The 21,810-nt window shown below is 34.3% G+C and overlaps 1 protein-coding gene across 2 annotated transcripts in view; it reads right to left on the minus strand.

The window, feature by feature from the left end:
• Positions 1-21,810, minus strand: part of LOC148654691 (thyrotropin-releasing hormone-degrading ectoenzyme-like) — a 222,821-nt gene that overhangs the window by 42,282 nt on the left and 158,729 nt on the right. For both annotated transcript variants that reach the window (XM_088644538.1, XM_088644540.1), the window contains 4 exons: positions 16,731-16,918; positions 7,810-7,898; positions 4,861-4,994; positions 1,893-1,948 (listed from right to left, as the gene is read on the minus strand). In XM_088644538.1, the coding sequence (XP_088500664.1) occupies positions 1,893-1,948; positions 4,861-4,994; positions 7,810-7,898; positions 16,731-16,918 (467 nt within the window). The remainder of the gene's footprint in view (positions 1-1,892; positions 1,949-4,860; positions 4,995-7,809; positions 7,899-16,730; positions 16,919-21,810) is intronic.

Raw genomic sequence — 21,810 nt, forward strand, 5'->3', positions numbered from 1 at the left:
TGAAGTGAAAAATGGATATGCAGTTTTTCAACTGTAACTTGCTCATAAAATGGTCACATACTGTACATCACTACCCCACTTTTGTGAGATACAATCAACTAATATTATGATTACTATTTTATCCTGAATGCTGTCCATGCTTTCAAAGTAGAGTGGTGGAGACAATAAAAATCATTAAGATGATCAAAAGTGTTTTCAATATAATTCTTGGCAAATTTGTGTCACTGTAGACAGCGTACAGTATGTCAACAAAGCATTTTTTGTTGTCCTTGAAAAAGTTAAACAATGTACAGTACACTCAAAACTTAAAGAAATATTCCCCTTGAAAATTAATCCAGAATTCTAAGTACAGTATATTATGTGTGCGCTATCTTTTAAAATATTTAGTCTGCTATCTGAAATAGAAATGTTAAATGTGGTGTATCATTTTGGTAAATAAACTGTAACAAACCTGTCACAACCTATTAAAACAGTTGTGCTGACACAACTGGATGCCCTGTCTTTCCTAACCTTTCTTTAGAAGATTACAACTATAACCTAGCGTTCATCTAGGGAATATCTTCTGCAGTTTCTGTTACACCTTGTTAATCTTGTTGATCTGGCAGCAGTACTTGAAAGCAGCTCCTCCTTTGGTGAACTGCATAAAATAGACTCCTTATGTGCTTATCTTTTGTGCTTATTTAGTTCTATGAAAGCAACTTAAAAAACTTAATGTGCAGTTTTTGACAGTTTAAACTGTTAAAAGTTTTCAAATTAATAATTTTTACAGATTTTAGCTACTCATATTTTGATTAGTTTGCTTATGTACCATATTTTATTGCAACAATGAATCTCAAAGTTCATCAGTAAGATCTCAATCACACATTCTATATTTTATATGCTGCACTATGCATTTTATAATGATCCTATATAATAATATGCAATATCTCAGTATGCACGTGGCCCATATTTTTCTATAGTAGTAGTTTTGTTCAAGTACTTTTCTTTGTTAACTTTGTCAGTATCTTACAGAATTCTGAATTTTTCAATTCAATTCAATTCAATTCAATCAAACTCCAAGTTAACCCTCTTTGTACAAGTCTCAGCAGATGTAATTCTTTTAATCTGTCTACATCATATACTGTTCAGATCGGACATTATTCTTTACACTTTATTATAATTTGACATCATTATATCATCAAGTAATATGTCTTAATAGTGCATTATGAAAGATGTATTCTCTCAAATTTTTTTACTCTTTTACCGCTGCCTTGCAAAAGTCTTTTATAGTGATCATAATGAATATTATATTATATATACTGTAAATCTTTAATATATTTCACGTTTTTATATTATGTATCATATATAATAAAAAGCTTTATATAAGGTAAAGGTACTCCAGTTTCACCACAATGTAGTAATAAAATTCATTAATATGGTTTGCAGTTTTTTATTCAGAAACCTGACACTCAGTTTAGTATGTATGTTACTGCTGTACAGAAAAACAGTATGTTAATGGAAAGTGCTGTAGTGTGTACGGCACAGAATGTGGTTTTAAGTCTGTACTGTTACTTATTAAAGATTCTTAAAGTTAGTTGTTGTCTTTCCCTACCTCAATATACAACTCATACCTTTTGTAAATACATTACATTATTTATATTTTATGAAACATAACATTTCACTTACAAGCGGATAAAACACAGCTGAAGTGTTTTAAACATTAAGACAAGAGTTGTAGTGCAGTTGTGTAATATACCTTTGAAACTTAAGCTAATTCCTTTAGGAATGAATGGATGGTACAGGACATTATACATTAAACTATGTCATTTTTATAAATGAAGCTTCCTGAGAAGGTTTTACACAACAACCATTAAGTCACCAAGAAACAAGAATGTGACGAGACCAGACCCTACCTGGCAAGATTGAAAACGTCGTCAATGAGGCCTGCTCGGTTGCCTACAGAAATGACCTGGAAGAATCAAAGAGAACCATTTTAGTGTAAACAAAGAACACCAGTGTTCTGAAAAGTAATGTACCTGTATACAGTATATACATTGTCTTGCAGAAGTATTCACCTTTGCCAATGGTAACACATTTTGATGAATTGCATGAATTTCAAGAAGAATTGCAAATTACATTTATTCAAAACCATTATGAACAAACTGAACCTTCAACATATGTGAAGGAGGTTGAATCTCAGTAAAATCTACAAAGAAGATAAACAAAGAGAAATTTCCTGATTGCGTAAGTGTTCAGCCTCATAAATCAGCAGTTGGTGGAAGAAACTGGCAGTAGTGACTGCTTTCTGCTTTTTGGCTAGATCTCTACCAGCTTTGCACAGTGCGACTGTGTAATTTTATCTATTCATTCTGTCAAATTCTCTCCAGTTCTGACAAGTTCGTTGATGGACTGCAGTTGTCAAGCCTGGCAAGAAATTTTCAGTTGGAATAAAGTCAACATTTTGACTAGGCCAATCAAGGACATTCACTCTATTCTTAATACTTGTACTGTACATAGTGAATTACTGTAGGTAATAAGTGGTATAGTTATGGAGATAAGGGTAGTGATTGCACATTCTCCCTTGAGGTTTATTATTTTTAGGTATATAAAGGGCTTCACAATGGTAGTTGGTGGCTGGGTTTTTCACAAGAAGCACTTTGAGTGCAGTTGGCATTAAAGACTCTTTATCCACGTGTCTTCCATCCATCGTGGGTTTAAATGTGCTCAGGCCTCATGAGCCACCTTACTTATTTATTGAGACCTGTCACTGGTGCCTTTAAAGGAATGTAAAATATTTGAAATTGCTAAAAAGCAGAACCAAGTTCAAATTTCACTAGCATATAGTCAAAGCTAACAAGCAGACAGGTGTGTTCACCCTTGTTAGGACTCATAAGCTTCACATAGCTATCCTTGACTAGTGAAAGAAGTGTTCGTATGTGTACTACGAACACTTCTCAGGGTTAAAGTATGTTTTAAGGGCAAGCTATTGCTATGAATTATGGGAAAATGAATTTTAATTTGCTCTATGCATTTCATAATACTAGCAAACTACCATCTGTAAGAAGTCCATGGGAAGGGTCATCCATAACCAGTATTTTCGGAATGACCTACTTAATATACTGGACATGAGCAAAATGGCCAGCAAGAAGAACCAGCTGGCCCATAAATGGAAAGGGTCTATTCAGAGAAACGACAAGACACAGCTGAGCCTCATCAGAAACCAAAATATAAATGCCCCGGAAGCAGTGCACAGAAGCCGATAAGGTGAATGCGATTTGGAGGAGAGAGAGAGAAAGAGAGAGAGAGAGAAGATATTCGGACAGAAGAAACTTCTTTATCCGTGAAGATAAAGAAAAGTGTGGTGTGAGTGATTTTATCTCATTTACTTAAACCTTTCCCCCGGAGACACCACACATCTAAACAGTATACAGTAGGTGTACAGTATAGGTGTTAGGTGTATACTAGTTATAGTATGATTTGCATAGTCAGTGGAAATTGTATTCTTCACTCATTTCAATTAGAAATAAGTCCTTGGAAAACAATTGATAGCCCAGTTTAGTCACCTATACTGAACTTTTTACCTTTGGGCGAGAGATACAAACAGGTAACAACTCCAATATCAATAGAACTAAAAAAGTAAGAGTTCAGTAAAAGAGCTGCACCTTCCCACAGATCCAAGTTCTACTATTTTTGGAACTGCAATGCTATTTTTATATTTCTGAGTTAGAGAGAATGACATTGATGAGTGCATTTCAAAACACAATGAAAGTAAAATGTACACAGTACTGTGTAAACCCTACAATTTACATAACAAAATAGATTAAATTTCCAGGTACTGTATGTGCAGCACCATATGTGACACTGTAACCAAACAGGATAGTGAACACATCTCTTTTAATCCAATAGAAATACCACTCCCAACTTTGCCGAGTTTTTGCCGACAAATACTACTTACTTGATACTGTATCTCTGCATGCAGATCACACTGGAACATTTCTTCAGTAAATTATGTGCTGCACAACCTGTATTTATTCGCTCTTACATCGCAGTACATCAGTCATTACAGTGACTAGTGAGCACGAGGAGCCACTTCCAATTGCAGTTCTTCCTATCTCTCACTCGCCAGTGGCGAGACCTGGGGTTTCCTACAACATGGCAACTATCCAGTACTCTCTCATAGTTCACTGTTTTTGGCTTAATTCAGAATTAGTCAAATTTTGCCATATCATCAATGAATTTATTTTGTTACTGAGATTAAATAACCGGTTTGAGAAATTGAGACCGCAGTTCCTTTAAGGATTGAAACTTAGTATGTATTTTGGAGAACTGAAGAGACAAGATGTGACTTTAGGCGGCAAAGACCATGTTCTTTTTTTTCTTTTAATGTTCATCAGAATTCTAAATCCTTCAATCAGACTCCAAGGTAATCTTCCTCAAAGAGATGCAGAAACAACCATAACCATAAACATACAGTACATGTCTCCATTAATTTGCACTAAGGGTGACCCATGCTAGAGAGATAACTGAGGTTAGTTTTGGAAGGCCTGAACTCAGAATCTTGCACACTTAAAAAATAATATTAACATTTAAGTATCTTGTATTTTGTGTTTGTTTTTTAATTATTGTAAATAAACCAAAACTAAAATCTTCTAGGTTTGTATCCTGTTTACTAGGCCCCATTAACTAAAAGAAAGCAAGTGACCACATCTGGAATCACCACTCAGTGTAGAGTATGTGTCATTAAAATTAATTATTTGTTAGATTTATTAAAAATAGAATCTGTATTCTACATTTATGCCCCCCTCCCCATTTATAGTGTTTGGTATCAGTGATGGAATATTCATATACAGTACCAAACTCAAGATGATGAAAGTCTTTTACCTCAGGGTTCCTCATCAGCTGTTCAATTAATAGTCTCCAGTTTTGGAGATCATAGTTTACTCTGAAGTAGCCAGTCTGATTTATGTTTCCAAGCAACCAAGTTCCTTCATCCATTAAACTGATTTTATGGGATTCTAAAAATAAAAGGAGATTAAATGCAGTAAGACCACAGAAAGATTTTTTGTAATTCATAATTTTGGATTTCTTTAACTGCACATCTTTCATGCAAAAGCAAGCCTTTTCACAAAAAACACAAATTAGACCAGTCTTTGGGTAAAAAACTTTTACTACAATAAAATGTTCCATTACTTGAGATACAGAATACTTAATGACATAGGTTTAATTAAACTCTCATGCGTAATCTTCTTAATAAAGCCCAATAGCCATTTATTCAGGATGGTGATATTATGGTGATATTCCATTTAAAAAAATCAGCCAACTTATTTTTTAAATAAAACATTGATCAAATCAGAAGCTTTTTTAAATACTGTAGTCTTTTTCCATTTTTTTTTATTTTTTTTTACTAAGAAACACTAAGAATCTAAAGGTGCTTCTTCCTTGTAAGAATCATAGCATCCCAGAATCTGTCCTGGAAGCACAGAGCACATGCTTGGGACAAGGTGCTAGTCCATTACAGGGCACTCAGGCACAACTTAGTGAAACCAATTAACCAAGCCAGCATGTCTGTGGAAGATGAGAGGAAATTGGAATACCTGGAGCAAAACCATGTAAAAACCACAAGAACATGAAAACTCCACCCAGGAATTCCTGCCCTAGACTAATTCAACTAATCATTGCAATGTTGCCCTCAATGGTACTATAAATGAGCTTATCGACATACCATAAAATAAATGTTGATTAACAGTGTTTTAACAGGGATAAATTATGTTTAACAGACTATATAACAGACATAAGATGTAGATAAAACTAAAGCCACTCACAACGTTTAGGAACTAAAAAATATCAACACCCATCTCAGAAAATAGGATATTGGGAATTAGAGAATAAAACAAAAACACCTTCGAGTGCAGTTTAAAAAGATAGACAGAAGACACACTTTCTGTAGTTCCTGCACATTTTGACTGTGAAATGAAACTGAAAATTATTGCTAAGAAATAAACTAATGCCAGAGCTTAAAGGAGTAGAGTTAAGAGATTCTGAACTAGATGGCTGTGGGCTCGAACTCCCAAAAAGGGGATTATGTTGTTGCTCCCTTGAGCAAGGTCCTCTGCTGAAATTACTCCAGAAAAAACACCTTCTGTAGAAATTGGTCTCCAGGCTGTTATTGTTACTGAGAATTTGTTTTCAATTTGCTTGCCTGGTAAAATAAAGAAATAATAAAATAATCTCCATCCATTTTTGTCATGATATTGTTTAATGATTACAGTAAAAAGTATTGTGATATTTCTGTTAATTATCCATTTTATAACTGCTTTATCCAGGGTCATACAGGGTTTAATACAGGGTCATGGGGGAGCAAGCAACGGGCACAAGGCAGCACACACCCTCAGCGGAATGCCAGCATCACAAGCCACAGCAACACGGACGCACACTCTTATACCAGGGCCAGTTTTCCCAGAAGCCAATTAACCTACCAGTATGCCTTTGGGAAGAAACTAGAACACCCGGAGGAGAACACGGGGAGAAACCTATACAAACACGGGGAGAACATCCAAACTCCATGCAGATGACACTTCAGGTCAGGAATTGAACCAAGGGCCCCAGCACTGTGTGGCAGCAATGCTAACCATTGCGCCCCAGCACCACTCTTTCTGTTATTCATGGGGATATACTGGCACACTTCTATCACTACTGTATGCATTTCTATCTCATGCTGGCACTATATTGAAATCTAGTTCATAGAAATGTGGTAGGAGTAGGTAGGAGTTGCTGGAAAATGGCCGTTCTAAGTAGGCAACGCAACAAAGGGCATCATAAGCTGTCCTTAGAGCTTTGCAGACAAAAAATATTTTGCTAGGACCTTTGCTGAAGTACGTCAGTTGTGAGGTTATTTTTTCATAGTCCATGTGCAGTTCTATTTGAAGTCAAGACTAATAGCACAGCTCTCATTTAAAAATTGTCTTTAAAACCACAAAACCAATATACCAGTATACATACAAACGAGTCTGATTTACTGTAATTTAATATTCTTCACTGATTGTTTGGTTTATATTGTTCTCTTACATGTTTTCTTTGTTCCAATTCCAATAATTCATTTTGTATATCAACTCCTAAAGCCTGCTAGTCAGAATACAATGAATATAAAATATATCAAGAAGCGATGAAAAGGTTGTAATGAAACATGGGATACAACAAAGCAGCAATGAAAAATGTTATGACAATCTGAGAAAATATCCCAGATAGTTCTCTTGTGAGAAGTCAAATATATTCAATTATTTTCCTAAATCTTTTCTAAATGGAATCCTAGAATTGGCTTAGAATTACATTATCACAAAAAAACAAGAAGCAGTAAATCTAAAAGTAATCAATTGGTTTTCTAGTATTTAATTGAAGAATACATTTTAATCAAAACGTATAATCAAAAATGCTTGACGTTGTATCTGTACTGAAGAAATGTATCATTGTCACTAAATTTAAAACACAGGCTTTTCTTTGACATGAGTTTAATATCTAATTGAATTGCATTTGAGCCCCAGATTTATACTTTGGAGGTAAGTGTAAATTCTCAGGCCAAGTTAGAAGAAAATCAAAGGGAGACAAGAGGAATTGATTTCACTTATCATGGTGCATGAGCAGCTCAAAAGCCTGGTCATTATCCATTCAATGCTGCCTCTAGACACTTTGGAAAAATAAACAGTAAATAACGGCATTCTCACAAGAGTCACTTTCTCCTTGAAGAACACTTAAAAGTCAAAACGCATTTTTATGTGATTTAAAGGAAGCAAAAAAAGCAAAGCAGATATATTTTCTGAGTACACATACATGTACCTGTTCTATTAGAAACCCAAATGATTGATTCTGAGGATATGTGACTTGAATTTCCAACAGAAATTGTTAATGGAATTTGCCACTGGAAGCTGCAAGAAAAAAAAGAAAAAAGAAAGAAAACAAATCAGGACCCAGACAGATAAGACTGGGGATAAGCAGAAAGAGCAACAAATTTGAAACGTTTACAATTAAGAAATCAGGAGCATCTGAGTGGTTTCAGAAACAGGCAAATGGAGGAACAGTACAGACTAAACTTAAATGCAATATAAAACCTTGTCCTTCGATGTGTCCTTGGGGCATTTGTTGGAAATGTTTTTAATTTTCCAATACCTTTGAAAAATCTTAAAGGTATTGACACATATCTTAGTCAAGTATAGAATAATCAACAGGAGCCCAGCCATGTACTTCTTTAGCTGGATGTGAATATTGTTCTAGGATTCACAAACAAAAAAGACTGCCTGCCAAATAATGGTTACCTAGAATAGAATTTGTGATAGACTTCTACTTAACTTGAGGAATATCTACTTGTTCAGAGCTGTCATTGCCTACCTGAGGTGCTGATTTTATCTCCTTATAGGTATTCTCTGAAAAGGTTCTCCGTACACTCAAATTAAGGGAAGGAAATGCTATTTGAAGTGAAAACTGAGGCACACTGACAAACTAGAGTATGTTTTTCTTTTGTGTGTTCATGTCTGTTTATTCAATGCCTGAGTGCTATCTAAAAAAACAAGGTCAACACCCAGAGTAGTTCAGGTACTACATTGTATTAAAATAAAACAGCTGCATATATACAGTTATGCAGGTGTATATATAGACATATGGTGGTCTGTGATGTACTGTACCATATACAGTAGTACAAAATTAGAAACAAGAAAAAGTGAGTTTGTCATGCAAATTAGACATTACAGATTAATGGAATTTGTGCTTTTGTGTGAAAATACAATTTTGCCCAATATATCATTGTATTGACATGCCAAAATCTCAGAGGTTGTCAGACTACCCATTAGAAAGTGTCAAACCACTGTTTTAAATATGCTGTGAATACTGATGCTACTGTACAGGACACACTATATGAAAAGTATACAGAAATCAAAGTACAGTAGGGTCTTGACCTTTGCAAAGAATTAGTTCAGATAACTGCATATAACTAAGTCTACCCCTATACCAGCACATGATGTACTACAGTCAATAATATGTAAGGTTAAAACACATACAGTAAGTAACCTTCCCTTATATGATGATTAATGTACTAATGCATTGGCTAACTTAAATAACATTGATCAAATAATAGAAACAACTGAAAAGACAAACGTACTGTACAGTATTCCATTGAAATAAACATGAAACCCTCCTCTGTACCCAGCCTGCACTTTCTCTCTCTGGCTCCATGATTATTATGCCACAATGTAAAGAAATGGGCAATTAAAACAGTCAGTGAGCCTGTAAAATTGTCTCTAGCTTGTCGTTCAGGACACTGCCGACACAGTACTTGGAATGTTTGTTACAATATACTGTAAGACAAGACCAAGTTGAGATGCTGATGCCGGGTAGTGGGTACTTGGGCAGGGGGCAGGGAGATGCTCACTCACTACCTAGATTTATCTTGTGATCCTGGTCTGTTGCACTGCTAATTTGAAAATTGCAGCTACCAGCCTGAAGTTCGGTTTCCTACTGATCTGCTCTTCTTTCATCCAAGACACCATCAGCCAGTCCAAATAGCACATAAGCAAATTTGCAAATGTTAAATTTGCAGATTTTGAGACCCTACTGTATTACTTCTAATGATGGTTACAGTACATCTTTCAAAAAGTGGCAACTTCACTTCACACTTCACCCAGTTCTGCATGTAAGACTGTGGGTAATAAATGTTTTTTTTTTTTATGGGGATAAATGTTTCTTTTACTAAACATTTTATGTTTTATGTTCTTAATGAGTCTGTAGGTGTTTTGAAACCTTTTTTTTCCATGTTTTTTGTTTACTCTTACCAGCACAGGTTTCTAAGGAGATATACACCCATGTACCTGTCCTTGCAACAGGATTTCTACTTGATCATTTTATATTACACAGAGAATTTACTGTGAGAAATTTCCATTTTTAATAGTTTAGGTTTATTGCTTCAATTACGTCTAATATTCACAGCACCAGATGAACAACCCCACTTTCTCATAGTCTTACATTCTGTAAGACAGGGTTAGGTTAAAGCCTAACCCTGTTGATAGAGTGAGGCTTTAAGTTTTAAAAGGTCAAACAATGGTTTAATTACCATTGCCATGTGATTTAATTCCCAGTACTAATAGTGTTAATTCCATATTTTAAATTCCAAGACATTGAGAGGTAAACATGCAGCCATCTAAAATGTGCGAGGTGTCAGTAGGTATACTACGGTAGGCACCATGTTATCACAGAGTGTAGCATTTCATCGGTTTTTTCAATTTTTTGAATAATCTGATGCAGGTCTGCACTACTCTGTAAAACTGCCAGGTGGTATAGTGAATCCTCAAAGTACCTCAGCTGTGTGTGGTGGTCAAATGATTATGGTATTAAATGTTTATTGACCCATTAGTGATTTCCTACACTAATCATATTGTAGACATACTAGTGACAAACAGTTTCATTAAATACAATAATTACATTGTTGAGACAGGATGTTGTTACTACATTGCTACCATAAGCCCAAATATATTACAATACTGTATAACACTACTAAAATTATAATATTCTAATTATAAACCCCCAATATCCCTACTACAAGGAGACAATGCAGCCATCAAGGCACAAGACACTTCCCTGTTACATCAGAAATATTATGGTGAAACGTGTTGCATGTGAAAGACCAGAAGACAAATAATAAAACTATGCTTCCCAACAACCCACACAAGTTAAAAAATTATTTGAATATCCACAGATATCCGTTCTGCTATAGTATTACCGCCATTCATGTACACTGCCTTCATCTAGATGCAATTATTTACACCACTGTGTTGCAAGCAATAATAACAATGATATTAAAATGTTTTGAGCAGAGCATACCTCAATAATATGATGGCAAATTGCAATATAAGCAATTTCAGTTGTTTTGCTTAATTCTTGTTTCCTTGTTTCTGTGAAACCAACTACATTAAAAATTTGAGGTCCAATCCATGCTCTGTTTATGGCATGTAATCTCATTTGCTCAAAACAAATACTGTAGAGCAATGCTACTAAACAGTACTTAGGCTATGTATTTCATATGTTTATATAACATATACTGTAAAATATAATATTTCTCATGAAATATGATTATTAGACTAAGGGAAAAATTAAATGACACTACCATTTAGTTCTTACACATCACAAGTGCCAATCTATTTTGAGCTGTGAAAGACTGTGAAAGGCTGAAAGTGCTATGCTACACATTCTAGATGGCTGCATGTGTATTTCCTGTTTCTGATGAGTTGCCTGACAGTCCATAACAATGTATTAGGCCTCCTTAAATTTTCACATAAAAGCTAGTAATCTGTCATGCTTATTGTATGTTTCATAACACGCTCATACTCTACTGTTTCTATATTTATTTGCAAAACTATATACAGTATAAAAAATACACTCATATACAGCGCACACTGCATATTGTGTAATTACAAATAATATATGACCATATTTTAGGTTGTGCATGCTGAAATAAATGAGTGTAGATAAATAACCACACATTGAATATTGTGTTGACTCTTTGAAAGTACCCTCAAAAGATCATCCAGGATGTTTTGTGCATATCTGTCCTCATAAAAAATGAAAGAAACCAACGCTGAATGGAACAAAATCAATCAGTTTGCAGCTTTAATGTCCAATGTAAGATGATAATATTGTATATATTAACAAACACCAGTATATGTTTGGATAAATGTCTCTAGAGATATAATGCACTACAAATTTTGAAGAGCAGGTTGAACAGCAAAAGAGAACTTCAGAAAGATACATAAGGCTTACATTTTTTATATGACAAAATGACATTTTCACCATTAAGGTTACACTGTTATACAGTACAAAATGTAAAATCTATTGCATCTATTGCACTGGTTGCACATTAGTCAACTGCAAATTGTAAGATTATACACAAATTGATGGTTATTTCATTTACACATTGCCCCGATTAAAAAGTCTGCAAACCCCACGTACAGAAAACCATATTTGTTTGTTAGAAACCATTGCGATTTCAAGATACTTAAAAATAACTAACAAATGCATATATGTTTCAAAGGCTCCACTGAATAATTTTTATTAAAAATGAAAACGAAATTTATAATTGTTTGTATTCACCAAGTCTCTATCTTTCTATGTTGAACTTCACAATCTCACATCACCAAGCACTTTGTAATTGAGATTGATCACCCACTGCAGGTAAGGAAACTAATGTGTGCCTGTAAATTCCCAACACTTAAATCTTTATTTCCAACCAAGTTCTTTCCCCTCAGATCAATGTTCAATCTTTACCACTGGACAGGCCAGTTGATTTCTATCATAGCTTCCTAAATGGAACCATTGATTCAGTAGCTCCAGTTAAGGCCCATAAGGGGGTCTCCTTGAGTAATTTCCTCATGGTTTACTGCTAAGATGTGTATAATAAAATGCGATGTCTGGGAGATGTAAGGCACATGAATGGCCTCAAGATACTTTTGCATTTAGAAACAATGTCACCTGTCTTAGCGTTTTGAAAGGTTAGACCCACAATGAAGCCAACAACAGACTTACAAAATATTAACTTATATATACGTAATATAATATTACAGTTTTCAGGTGCAACTATTTACCTTTGCCCAAACTGACTGTTCATCTTACCTGTTTATGCTATGCAGAAATGTATATATTTTGCTGAAAATAATTCAAATATATGATACTGTATAGTAAGAAACACTGCATTTCTAGTTAAAATCTGATTCTATCCCCACCCCCACCCCAAAAAGAAATTTTTCTACAGTTTAGATATTTGAATGTTGCCAAAACCCTGCTGAGAATATTAAAATAAATCCCAGCCTTCTAAGAAGTGACATCAAGATATAAACCACCTGTGGCTACATCTCTGCTTAAAATACACAAAAAACAGAGTGGGTGGCAGGATTCAGCTTCAGGACATTACAGATGTGGGTGAGCTGTCTACACAGCATTTATCTGGTTGTCATTTGGAACACACAAAGAGACTAGTTTGCTGGTATAGTGACAGTATTGCCAACACAATGTGACATGTTCAGATACTGTATTTTAAAAGCTACAGATTCAATTAAGGCCACTACCACTGTGAAAGCCAAAACATAATAAGATATAATAATGAACTTTTTATATTGATGCAAATAAGTGATGCAAAGAAGTTTATCCAAAAATATCTGATTCATAAACATACCTTATTTCAAACCAAATGAAAAAAAATGTTAAAACAATTGAATAATTTGATTTGATTGGCAGCATAATAAGGTTATTGCTATTTGTCAGTTTTCTTATCACAAGAAAAGGAGGATTTTGTAATGATTAGGGTGCATTGGATTTGTTATCTGTATATATTGGGTACAGTCCAAGTTTGCTCTATGCTTTAACAATTACTTTATTTTAATCAAAACTCAGAACAAAACTGCATCTTTTTTCCCTTTATTTTACAAGGTAAATCAACAAAGTACAACTTTGCAATAACTGTACAGCAACAACCTAGAAATCCATGTATACAACAAAGCATTTAGTGGAGCACTGTGGATAAAGTACCTTGCTCAAGGTTACAACACGATCCTCCCTAGAATCTGAACCCCTGACCCTTCAGTCCAGGGTATGGAGCCATGACTACTACTTCACAATTTTTCTAAATGTCTCTTTTTATGCTTTTATCTCTCTTTTCTTTCTTTAATTAAAAGCATGAACACAAAGCTAAGGAGTTATTTTTGATTACGATTTGATTTGCTTTGAAGTAGGTTGCCAATGTTACATGTCTCTAAAATAGTGTCTAGTGTCTGTATTTTTACTTGCTTGAAACACCTGAGAAAACAGAAGTAATGATTTGCTAAACAAATACATTTTTCTCATGTTTCACACAGGTCCAATGGTAGCTGCTAAAATACATGTAAAGTGGAAATCAACTAATTTCATAATTAAATATAAGATAATATAAATCAGGAATAAATAAATCTCTTGCATGTTGATTTTTTTATATCCACGTGCAAGATGTACAGTAAATAAGTTTGTCAAGGCAATCTTTGTGTAATGCAGTGTTTTTTGTTTTGTGTTTATTAAAACAAAAGATATATGCACAAGCACGATGAAGAACACATTGGCTATAACCTGCCTGAGAACTTGGAGAAATGTAAACAATTAAATTAAAAAATCATAAGTTTATACAGAATGGGAAATAAAATATTTTATGGTTTACTGTCAGACTTTGCTGACAGAATGGAATTTCCTTTCCATTTGGAGAAACTATGTGTAAAATAGTTGTAAAAGCATGTAAAAAGTGAGTAAATCTATAACTGAGACAAGAATATTCATATTTTTTACAGTAAGTTTTTAAATGTTTTTGAGTTACTCTTAGTTATAAAATATGAATAGGAAAAGCTTTGTATTAAAATGAAAATTTATAGTCGGCAGATGGGAACAATTGAAAAATCTGTATTCAATCAATACATCAATTGGTTCACTCTAGAATTTAAAAATAAAACTGAATTGACCTTTCTATCACAAATTGGACATTGTCAGTTCTCTGTTGTCCTTGGCAGGATGCAAAAAGCATTGTCTGTTCCCATCCAGGGATAAGATGCTGTATATCCTTGGGATAAATGTAATCCTTTCCTATCCTGCCACATTGCCAGGGATTGTGTTAAAATGTGGTTTGATGGCTATTTGAAAGTGTGTCTTTATAATTATTTGTATGCTTTCATTATCTTCTTTTTCCAAAAAATATATTTCATATAAAAAATAAAATATATTTTGTGCAAATAAAGTTGTTTTATATATACTGTATATGGCATAAATTATTAAGAAAATATACAGGATGTGCATGCAAATAATAAAAGAATTAATAGTAATTTCCATTGTGCTTAAAGGTGTATGAACTATATATAAAATTAAATGGGAAATAGACTACAAGATTCCAAAATCTTTCCAGTCTCTGCTTGGATCACAGAAGACCGTTATTTACCAGTAAGCTTTACCAGATGTTCCTCATTATTGCATACAGTAGCACATTTTTGGGAATGTTTCAATTCAACTAGGATTAAGTACAAACTAATCAAGATAAATCACAGATTTCAAAGGGGTCCATACAGGTGATCCAATTATGTTCCTAACAGCATGGAAATGAATGCCAGATATGAAGGTACTTTGGTTTGACAGGCATTAGTGGATCTTGTTCTATGAAGAATACAGAGCAGGTTTTCTGTACAAGCAGCAGTTTGTTGAGTTATCACTAGAACAAACAAAGAAAATTGCAGACTTGTGTGGATTACTGTACCATCAGGCACACCTATAATGGCAGCTATCTTGTCTATAGATATCCACACTTCCTCATCTATCAGTCTGAAAATAGTGGGTTCTGTGACAGTAGAGCATCAATTAATCTATATTTTCAAAACCGTGCTCACTATTAGTGGATATTTTTCCACAATATACTGTTCTTACCATATTGTACAGTATTTCCATTATCTTTCGAATGTCAGCTTGGTACAGTACCCTCACTCAGAAAAATCCTGATGACTCCTTTGCTGTTCTATACCAGAGCACTCTTGGGGCAGCAAGCTTTGCAACCAAATGGACGTATACAGTACTATGCCATACAATAATACACTAATTTTATTTATGAGTGCTATTCAAGAAGCTCAAAAGAATTTTCCTCAACCAAGTTATTCCTCTTTCCAAAAAACTTTTACAACAATTCCTGTGTGGGTTCAGACCCTCAAGAGGCATGGCCAACATGATTTTTTAAACTAGACAATTATCGGAAAAATGTCAGAAGCAACATCAACCTCTATTTAGCATTTTTGACATCACAAATCTGTTTGACTCTATGAAGCATGAGACAGACTAGAAGACTCTACAAAATCCCTAAGCTTCCTTCCACTGCTTCATGGTGATATGCATGCAATAACACTTCACAAAGAATAGGAGGTTGTATCTTGAGCTGCAGATATGAAGCTTAGAGACAACTGATAAAAAATAAGAGCAGGTATTTGCAGCAAAATATGCTGTGGGTGCTATTAACTAGACTTCACTTTATTTACAGTAAGTGACAAACAAAGGAAAAGCCATCAAAGCATGAGTCATGTTGAAAACAGTCTCAGGGCAAATGGTGGGGAAGAGGGCATTTCCCATAGGTTACAGAGGGGGTGAAGCACATTTTACACTTATGTACTGTAGGTTAAACAGGTGGTGAGCATGGTTCACTCTCTCATGCTGTTAAGGGTGTAGATAAAAGTATAGTTTCATCCCCTATCATTAAGGTTTAGACAAAGGTGGAATCCACATTAGTTATGGAGGTTACTGTAGGTAGCATGGTTATTAGCCAAGAGTTAGTCCAGCCTAAACCCTCCTTTGCATTTCCCAAAGTTTACTATCCACAGTTTGTAGGTCAGGTTATAGTAAAATAGGGTGTAGAAAACTACTGTATATCAAGGAGTAAAAGTGTATGTATGTTTTCCAGAGTCACATTACTGGTTAAGGATGACCTAACACAAGGCAATATGCAGGAAATGCTACAGTAGGCATGGTAACAGTATTCTTTGTTTTGTTTTACTAACTGCATGCAGCTTTCCAATCAATTCAAATTGTCAAGGTGCTTTAATACTCCTCAAGTTAGGAAAAGTATTTATTTCAAGTCTAATTGTTTATGTTTCCCTTAATGAGCTTTGGTACCTATATCTGGATTATATTCTACTTTAGGTGGTGAGTTGGTTCACTCCATCTCCCTTACATACCTTATGTTGAGTAATTCAGGATCCTTGTTTTTTGCATCAATGTCATAGATGAAGTGCTCTTGGGTGATTGTTATACTGTTGTCCATGCTGTCATTTTTAATGATAGTAACTACTGGGTAGCCCATCTGCAGAGTCCAGCGATCCATCACCTCTTTTATGTTTATATCCTTCCCTTCCTTCCGCATGGCCTGGTGGGACATTCAACCAAACAGAGCGGTTAATGAACACTTAGATGATATTATAACCAGCATGGTATGTTTCTTCATGCAATCTGTGTTAATGGAGACCATTTTTACAGAACTTTATGTAACCTTTGACTACTAGTTAAACCCACTTATCATAATTGATTATGCAGTACAGATGCAGCCACATAAAATGCAAAAGGTGTCAGTATGTATACTGCAGAGTGCAGCTTGTTGTTTGTTTTTTTTATTTTTACAAATAATCTGATGCAAGACTGCACTACTTTGTAAAACTGCCAGGTGATATTGTGAATCCTTAAAGTACTGCCGCTGCTTGCAGTTGTCAGACAAATCGGTACAGTATTAAATGTTTATTAATCCATTAGTGCTTTCCTGCACAAATCATACTATATGCATACTAGTAACAAAAAATTTCATTAAATACAATGATAACATTGTAATGCAGGACTTTGATACTACATAACTACCAAAACTCCAAATGAGATATGTCACAATACTGTATAATACTAATAGAACTATCCTTTTTTAATCAATTGTGTACAGTATAAGTAGTAATTAGACTACAGACTATTTTAAGATTCTAGCTATAAAATATAATTATATATTTTTATTAGTGGCTTTAAAAACATATTGTATTTGAAAGCAAATAAACATACAGTATTTTTTTTGTTTTGAGTAGTGATGTGAATGACTTTGACGAGGACTTTAAATTGCATTGTAGCTGATACAAGTCTGCACTATACTTTGATCAATACAGTATATTTAAATTGTTAAAATTGCAATTTACAGTTCTTTTGTTGAGGTATGCACTGCTAAAAAAAAGTAATATTTTAATTGTTGCTTTCAGAAAAAGTGGTGTAAATAATTGCATGTGCAATAAAAGGCAGTGAACAAGAATGACAGTAATACTGTAGTTGACAGTTGTAGTTGTAGTTGATATGGATATCTGGGGATATTCACTGGATTCTTTAACTTGTGTGGGACATTGGGAAATTTATTTTTGTCCATGTATTCAGCTCACACGCCGAATTAAAACTAGAGTACATGCAGTACTTGGTAATGGAGACACTTCCTGTTCCATTTTAAATAGTCCCTTTAAAAAGAAATATTTTAGAAATGTAAAATTATTAAAAGCCACTCACAAAATCCAAAAGTATTATAAATATTTGTCTTTTGTCTTTGTCCCCTCATGTCAGAGCTAGTAATCAAAACATAAAATAATGCCTGGACAGGACCTGCGGGACAAAATGATTGTGAGGCAGATTAACGTGTCTGTATGAAATGTGAGACATTCCAATTCAAATACGGAAGACATTCTCATCAAAATGTTTTTAGTTAACCACTAAAAATCTTTTCAAATGCTACTGAAGTTGGTATTTGTGATACAGTAGCATTTTCAATGTTTTCTTTTGTTTGAATTTCTTTACACCTGCTGTAAAGTGCTCTGGGATGCTACATTTAAAGGTGCTATAAAAGATAACTTAGTAAATAGTGCCCCAAACAAAACTTATAATCCAAATTCCTGGTACTCTTCCATGTTTATGTATTGATAAATACGATCCAGGTGATGCAGTGGTGGCCCAGGACTCAGGAGTAGCTGTCCTTGTGCAGGCTGACTGTCAGTTCTCTGCTACCAGCTACAGTACTTCTGTCCTGTGCCATCCTGTGAAAAGTTCTGAAAACCTTCCTAGAATTTCTATTTTTTTAGAAAAATAACCTTTTAGATAAGGTTTATTTGATATATAGTATTATGTATACCATCTTTAAAGGTAGTATCTCAAAGCGCTTTATAGTAGGGGGGACAAAAATCTGGGTTGTACAGCTTGGTACCTTTCAGAATGTTTGAACCACGGCTACAGAGAGAGAGACAGAAAGAAAGAAACCCATGTGGGAAAACGCTTGTGTGCCTTAGTGGTAAGGGGAAGTGTCACAGATCAGCACAGATCAGCACAGATCATCATGAAGAAGAAAAAGCACCCCTTTTTCATGCATAAAAAAGTTCTTAAACTATTTAAAACAGTTTTCTTTATCTTTTTAAGTCATGCAGCACCTTTCAGTATAACTTTTCAGATGTAACACAAGAGTTATTGCATTGTTTCCTCTCAGTATGTTGTACTGGAGGTGGGTGCTGAAAGACCGCAAAACCAACAAATCTCCAGATTGCAAAGGAACAAGTTATAGGTTTATTCCATGCTGAAAAAAAGAAGAAAGAGAACACAACGTTTCGGCCGTGGAGCCTTCTTTAGGTGTCAGGCTCCACGGCAGAAACGTTGTGTTCTCTTTCTTCTTTTTTTCAGCATGGAATAAACCTATAACTTGTTCCTTTGCAGCCTACACATGCTGACGCAGCTACCCACCTGAAAATCTCCAGATTGCTCGGATAGAGTAAAATGCCCTTAAATAGATACTAATTAACATGCAAATGAAACACTTATTAAGCACAACTTTCAAAATCCAAAATAACAAACAATAACATATCCCTGCTTAACGTTGCATGACTCAAGAAGCTTATTTACACCACTGTTTTACAAGCAATCATTCTAATCATATTAAAATATAAACTATGACAGCAAATTGCAATATAAAAAATCAGTTGTTTTGATTAGTTTGTGGTCACTCCATGAAATTTCTTGTGTTCTTAGAAATTCCATGAAACCAGGCACATTAAAAAAATTTAGATTTACAGAAAAATACTCTAAAGCCACATTACATTTTAAAATGAGAGATAGACTACATACTTTATATGTTTATATAGCATATACAATATGTTGTATATTCGAGAAATACTATTATTAGACTTAGAAAAAAAAACAGATCAAATGAAGCTACCTTATCAGTAACAGCTGTTGAGCTGTGCAGTATGCTGAACAGGACTATAGTATAACACGTGCGCTTTCAACTGAAACTTTGATGTGTGTTCTAGATGGCAGGATCTGTATTATATTTTTATTAGAACTATACAGTGTATATAGTATATAAGCTAATCTGAATCAGAGCTAGGAAACTTCAAGAGTCTCAGCACTGTGCATGAGAAGCATCCACTCAAGCACAAATGCCGAACCAGTGTGTTTGGAAAATTGTAAACTGAAGATGATTTAACTTCGGTTGAAAGCTGTCTCTTTTCTTCAACAATCTTCTATAACAAATAAAATTAGTAAAACCGCTTGTGGTAAAATTTTGTTAAGAGTGTATCAGTAAACATAAGCTGAATTGCTTACTGTACTTAGGAGAAATACTGTACATCATTTATAAAACATGCTGTCTGGTTTTCTTTGGTGGGAGAGGTTTTTATTTTCTAGGACTTTTTAAGGTTGATTCAGGAAACTTTTTTTTTAACATTATAGGGACTAAGCTATCATAATTGTAGCTTTTCAGAAAAACCAAAAAGCAATCTCCTATCATGGAGCCTATTGCATCCTAAAAAATGCACACACCTCCCTATTAAAAATACCTCAATTAGCATAAATGTTTGACTACTTAATGCGAAAATGAATGAACTGTTGTGGAAACTCTTAACAGGAAATGTCAAAATATCTTGTGAAGACAAATTTACATGTGAAGTAAGATTTTTACTTTTATATATTCTTTATATTTTACTTATTTATATTCTTCATAACATCAAAACTAGGCCCCACTTCACCTGCAATTCTGTGTTGGATAAAGGAGTTAGAAAGTAGGTGAGTGGAATGATAGATGGATGCACATCAACATTGGATATTTTACAAAACATTTTTCACAATGGCTGTTAAATTCAAATGCCAATTCCTGTCCTGGGTGGCTAGCATGTCTATACATGTATTAGTTCTCTTTAAAGCACCAGTAACAGAAGTTTTGTTAAATTTCTACACTAAAGTTAATAATGAGATGATCTGATTTACAGTAGGTTGGTTAGAGCCCAGCTGAACTGAAAACCTGTAGACACAAAAATGCAATCAACCTGCAAAAAAGACAGAGAAAAATAGATATATACACATTCATTGATCAGTTATCATTTGATCTTTGCATAATCTACAATATTACAAATGTTTTTAGAATAAAAACATTTGTAATGGCAGTAAATGGCATTTCTAGTACAAATTTCACTTCATCAGGGTTCATTTTAATCATTTCCAAAGAGCTTTTTGTATATGACTGGTTCACCCCTGGATGGAAATCTCGTCTAATGCAGAGTCACAGAGAAAGATACAAATTAGAACAATAAAATTTAACATTGTTAAATCCAGGTCTTGGTAAAGGAAACTGGAGTACCCAGTGAATATTAGAGGGATAAAAGTTATCTTAATCTTCTTGAAATAATTACAGAAACACCCACACAAACATTTGTCGATCATGGAAATTCCACATGGATGGACAGTAATACCTGAAACGAATCCAAGACCGTTGAGTAGTGAGGTATGAGCACTCATCACCATGCCTTCATGCTGAACTATGCAATACTTGACTCTCTAAATATTTCAAGTGCTCTATAAATGATAAAAAAGATGCATTATATAGCAGATGTTTCCTATCTGCTTTCCCAGTATGTGTCTCAGTTGGAACTGTCTTGCTCAGACTAAAGAATAACAGAAGTATAAAAGCTAACATCAATGCCAAGGCTTCTATAGGGATAATACTTTTCTTTACAAAATAAAACCCATTTATGCCATTATCGCAGCCTATTTTTACTCTGTTTCTTCAATGTGCTTTTTCTGAAGGTTTCTGCCATTAGCTACTATGTCTTATTTAAGTTTACTAAGTTTCTAAGCTAATTTCTTTCTGAATGGTTTAATTTACTGTACATAATCAATATTGTCACTGAATAAATTACTGATGTTTTAAGAATAACAGAATTGAGTTTACATAGAAGATATTATCAGTATCAATTGTCTTTGCAAATG

The sequence above is a fragment of the Lepisosteus platostomus genome, chromosome 9, assembly GCF_059453375.1.
Source record: "Lepisosteus platostomus isolate fLepPlt1 chromosome 9, fLepPlt1.hap1, whole genome shotgun sequence".
Lineage (NCBI taxonomy): Eukaryota > Metazoa > Chordata > Actinopteri > Semionotiformes > Lepisosteidae > Lepisosteus > Lepisosteus platostomus.